This window comes from Emiliania huxleyi (assembly GCF_000372725.1).
Source record: "Emiliania huxleyi CCMP1516 chromosome Unknown EMIHUscaffold_207, whole genome shotgun sequence".
NCBI classification, from domain to species: Eukaryota; Haptophyta; order Isochrysidales; family Noelaerhabdaceae; genus Emiliania; species Emiliania huxleyi.
In genome coordinates, this window is record NW_005200535.1 from 216,775 (window position 1) to 221,780 (window position 5,006).

Sequence of the window (5,006 nt, forward strand, 5' to 3'; positions counted from 1 at the left end):
GCGCCGCCGCGCCGCCGCGCCGCGCCCGAGCGCTGCCCGCCGTCTGTCCCTCAGGTGATCCCCAAGTTCGTGCGGCGGCTCGTCAACGGACTGCCGGCGGCTCGGCCGCGGCGGCGCTCGGCACCCGCCGCACGGTTCTGCTCACGCCCGCCCCGTCCGAGCAGGTTTGCATCCACGGAGACGGCTCAAACTCGAGACACTTCATCTTTGTGACGGACGTCGCGAACGCGTTCGACACGATCATGCACAAGGGCGTGGACGGCGAGGTGTACAATATCGGCTGCGACGACGAGTTCACCAACCTCGAGGCTGCGGGCGACGCGCACGCAGCAGGCCCCGCGACGCGCCCGCGCGACGCCCGCCGCGCGCCGCCCTGTAGGTTGCGAAGAAGCTCGTGCAGGCGGTCACGCCCGGCATCAGCGACGAGGAGGTTGCCGCGCAGATCACGCACGTGGAGGACCGCGCCTTCAACGACGTGCGCTACTACATCGACTCGAGCAAGCTGCAGGCGCTGGGCTGGAAGTGCCAGGTCAGCTTCGAGGAGGGGCTCAAGCGGTGCGTCGACTGGTACAAAGCCGTCGACAAGAACTGGTGGCCGATCGGGACAGACTCGGCGCTCGCCCCCCACCCCGTAAAGCCCAAGGACGCATCACCGTGTGAAGTCATCAAGGGCAACTGACAGCAGCAGCCAAAGCCACGTTGAGTCAGCGAGGGAAGTTCTGATATGTACTGCATGAGTATGAATCGAATAAGTGTGTACTGTTGTACCTCAAGGTACGAGATTTGTACATGGCGCTCTTGTTTGGGGCTCTTGGGCGCAGCAGCTCACAGCCCTATTTTTGGAGCACTTGCCACTTGGTCTTGGATATTTTTGGTCGCGAAGTTTTTTTGGTGCTAAAAATGCGCATTTTTTATTTTCCGTTTTCGTCGAGCGGCCGCACATTGCTCGGTACCCCCCCCCCCCCCTGCACTTCTGACCCCCCCAGCAGCAGAGCGCTGCTGGGGGGGGCGACCTCCCCCCAGCAGCAGAGAGCGCACTGGACCCAGCTCCCGCCTCCCGCCGCCCCCCCGCTCCCGCCCCCTCGGCTCGTGTTTGAGCGGTACGCTCTCGAGGCGGTTGTGTTCACCGCGCCTTCGAGGCAGCCCAATACACCTTCGTCGTGTCGAGTGCTGGCGTTTTACTAAAAAGACTTGTGACCATGGTGAGTCTATCTTGTACTACCACACATAGGCGCGTATAGTGAGCCACTCACTCGGGCGTCTCGCTGACGTTGATCGATCAGCGCTGATCTCCCTAGCCTATCGCCCACCCGCTCGATCCTCGGATCGCTCGCTTGTCGCAAATCGATCGACTGAGCTGTCATCTCCGCGGCCTTTTCTTTTTTCGAAAACGCGCGCGCGCCCGTCGCGGCAAAACTGTCACGGTGGCTGTGCGGCAGCGCCAGCAAGCTCGACGATTGGTCCCTCTACAAGATGGGCTGGGTGCTGGAGCAGGTCGAGGCGGGCATGGAGCAGGTCGTGGCGGACCCGGCGCGGCTGCTCGACCCCGAGTTCGACATGTTTTCCGCCGTCGCCGAGGAGCTGCCCGCCTTCCGCGACTGGCGCGCCGAGCTGCTGGCGCGGCCGCTCAAGGGATGCGGCGACCACACCTTCGCCGACGTCCTGCGCGAGGCGCGCGTGCCGACGCCTGGCTCGGGCAACCAGCAGGCGACGCCCAAGGTGCTCGAGCTCGCCAAGCTCCAGGCGGAGGCGGCGCTCAAGAAGATGCACGACCCGAAGCTTGCGCTGGCTGACAAGCTCGAGTCCCAGGACGGCGTCAACGCGTGGAGCAAGAACGAGGACGCGCACCGGCGCACCATCGACGCGCACGTGACGAACGACGCGGTCGAGAACAAGTTCGCCATCGCCGACTACATCATGCGGTTCTACCGCAACATGAGCGTCTTCAACGTGTCCGGCGTGGTGCAGCAGCGCGCGGCGCACGACTACGACCGCCCGCTCGACGTCGTCAGCGACCGGCGCAAGCGTAAGGCGGAGCCGGCGGAGGCTCCGCCCGTCGGCTTCTTCTGGAGGTTGCGCGCCGATTTGCGCTCGTCGCTCGTCACGATGGCGCGGCGCAGGCTGCCGGACGCGCTCAAGGAGGGGCGAGCGGAGGTGCTGTCTCACGACCAGGAGAAGCTGCTGCGCCGCGAGGAGGCGGTGCAGCGGCAGCTCAACGCCGCGGTCGAGAGGTACGCCGCCGCGCTTGAGCTCTTCGACCAGTGGCGCGCGCAGGGCGTGAAGACCGCCGCCGAGCTCGAGCGGGCGCTGGGCGGCAAGTCCGAGCCCGAGCAGCTGGCGGAGCTGCGCCGCCAGATCGAGATGCGGACGGTCGGCTGCGGCATGACGCAGTTCGAGACCAAGTGGGGCTTCTTCTCCGACGAGCGCTCGCACAAGATCGAGGACCTCAAGCGCATGCTGCTCGACGACATCTTGCCCCACGAGATCCAGCTGCGGCGGCTCAAGAAGCTCCCGACCGAGGCGCGCCGCCCGCGCTCCGCTCTGAGATGAGCGCTTCCCCGTCTCACTCGACGTGTTGCTCCCCATAGGCGGCGCCTCCTCAGCTGCGGGTCCGCTCGATCAAGACCCTGGGCACCGCCGACGCGGACGTGCTGCGCCTGGAGCAGCAGAGCATCTTCAACGTCTCGAACCTCCTCGAGAAGGCGAAGGCCGCGCGGGAGCTGCGCGAGGCGGCGGGCATCTCAGACAGCGTCGAGGTGCGGCAGGACCGCGAGGCCCCCCCCTTCGACACGCGACTCGTGGGCAAGTGGCTCGAGGTGTGCTGGCCATACAAGAAGGAGGGTAGGACGGTCAAGATCTGGGCCGCCGGCAGGGTGAAGCGCGTCGCGGACGGCCTCACCGACAAGAGGAGCCCGCGCGCACGCAAGATCCTCCCGGCCGGCATGCTGCTCTGGGCGTGGGACGCCGACCCCGAGTACGACGAGCCGGCGGGGGAGAGGTGGATCGCCTTTCTTCCCGAGAAGTGGAACAGGCCCGTCTCATATGGGTGGCGGCTCGATCCCCGCGAGCTGGGCGCCACCGGCCCGCCCCGCACGCCGCTCATTGAAGAGGAGGAGGAGGAGGAGGCGCCGCGCGCGCGCCGGTGACCGAAATTTGTCTGTCTTGAGACGGGTGTGGGCCCTCGTGTGGTCGGTCCCTGGATGTAAGGGGCATGGCTATAGACTCCCCATAGTGTCCACAGTCAGTGCTGAGCTTGCCGGGCTTGTAGTGCGACTTTCAAAATTTACCATTTCCCCCACTTGCACTACCCGGCACGAAAGAGTCGGAGAGCGAGAGAAGAGAGCCAAATGCCAAAAATCGCGTAAATAAACATACAGACAGGACACACAGGACATAGGAAGCAGCTCCCGCACGCCGCAGCCTCGGAGGGCTCGGCGCACGCAACCCACATAGCCACGGACACATGGCATGGAAGAGGAGGCGAGCTCTGGCGAGGTACTTCCAGCCTGCTGTGGTTGTGTGGAAACAGCTCACGCAGAGGCTCTCCTGGGCCCGTGAGGCGTGGGAGTGCCTTGCCAAGGCGAGCTAGACGGCAGGAGCAGCCCAGAACGCTCGTCTACACGGGCTTAGGCGCTGCTCGCTGGCGCTAGACGGGCCTGTCCACCTCGACGAGAGGTGCTGCGCACAGTCGAGAGCCGCAGCGCTCGCGAGGAGCGGCACGCAGAAGGGGTGCTCGATCGTGGGCAGAGGGAACGTCAGCCGCCCACCCCCAAAGTGCAGCGGCAGCGGCGGGTGTAAGAAGCACCACAGCGAAGCCGGGGTTGGAGCCGGAGGGGCCCAGAGTACCGCATCAGCACAGAGCGCGAGTAGCAGCAGCAGGGCGACCGTGAGCCATTTTGGCGCGGGCGCGAGATGGCCGCTTCCCGACACGGCGACGACGCGCTGGCCAGCCAAAGCCTCGATCTTCTTCGGCAGCAGCTGTAGCTGCGTGTCGCCGTGGCCCAACCTGCCAAAGGCTCCGCGGCCCCAGCTCCAGACGGCACCGCTGACGGTGAGGGCGAGGCTGTGCTCCACTCCCGCCGAAATAGCGACGACACGCTGGCCTGCCAAGGCCGCAATCTTCGTCGGCTGCCACTGGTCCTGATCGTCGCCGTGGCCCAGCGCGCCCAAGTATCCCTGGCCCCAGCTCCAGACAGCGCCGCCGGCGGTGAGGGCGAGGCTGTGGTATGCTCCTGCCGACACGCTCACGGCGCGCTCACCACTCAGCGTCGACGGGAGCCGCGTCGGCGTGTTGAGCCGCCTCACGCCCTCGCCGTGGCCGAGTAGTCCTGGAAAGAAGGGCGGCGTATTGCCGCACGACGAGAGCCGCCCCTCGCCGACGATGAAGACGCTGTGATACTGGCCTGCCGCCGCCCTCGCCGGCGGGTTGGACTCGCACAGCAGCGCCGAATAGCACAGCCACCGCACGGCGCAGCCCTCACCCTCTGGCTGCGCCGGCAGCTCGAAGCCGCGCTCTTGCGCCCACAAGCGGATGGCCTCTAGCGCAAGCGAGGCGTGGGAGAGGAGCGAGACGGCCGCGACGCGACCGATGTCGGCGGGGTCACAGCGAGAGAAGGTGCGCACGAGGAGGTCCGTGGGGAGGTCGAGGAGGCGGGCGGGCGGCGGCGTGTCTGGAGAGGGAGCGGCGGTGGAGGCCAAGGCGAGGCGGCGCGAGCGGCGGCGCGGCGGGGTGGACATCGCGACGAAAAGAATTTTAAGGCGAACGAACAGAATTTGAGACATTCTGGGTTCAAAATGAAACGAATCGAGTGACTCTCCCTTGTGCCCCCATGCCGCGCGCAGTTCTCCTCCTGCTCCTGTCGCCGAGCAGCAGCGCTCTTCGCGTGGGCCCCGTGAGCTTCACCAACATCTTCTCTGACACCGCTCTTCGCGCGCAAACGCAGAGCGTGCGTTCGGCCCCCAGCACTCGTCTCGACACAGAGCGCGGTAGCACCGACCATCTCCTT

At 66.3% G+C, this 5,006-nt stretch overlaps 1 protein-coding gene across 1 annotated transcript in view; it reads left to right on the plus strand.

Annotated features, from left to right (window-relative positions):
• The window catches only part of EMIHUDRAFT_442934 (hypothetical protein), a 1,937-nt gene extending 1,139 nt beyond the window's left edge, over positions 1-798 (plus strand). The window contains exons 4-6 of the mRNA XM_005781110.1: positions 43-96; positions 165-308; positions 380-798. Coding sequence (XP_005781167.1) covers positions 43-96; positions 165-308; positions 380-679 — 498 coding nt within the window. The 3' untranslated portion in view covers positions 680-798. The remainder of the gene's footprint in view (positions 1-42; positions 97-164; positions 309-379) is intronic.
• The last annotated feature ends 4,208 nt before the right edge of the window (positions 799-5,006 follow it).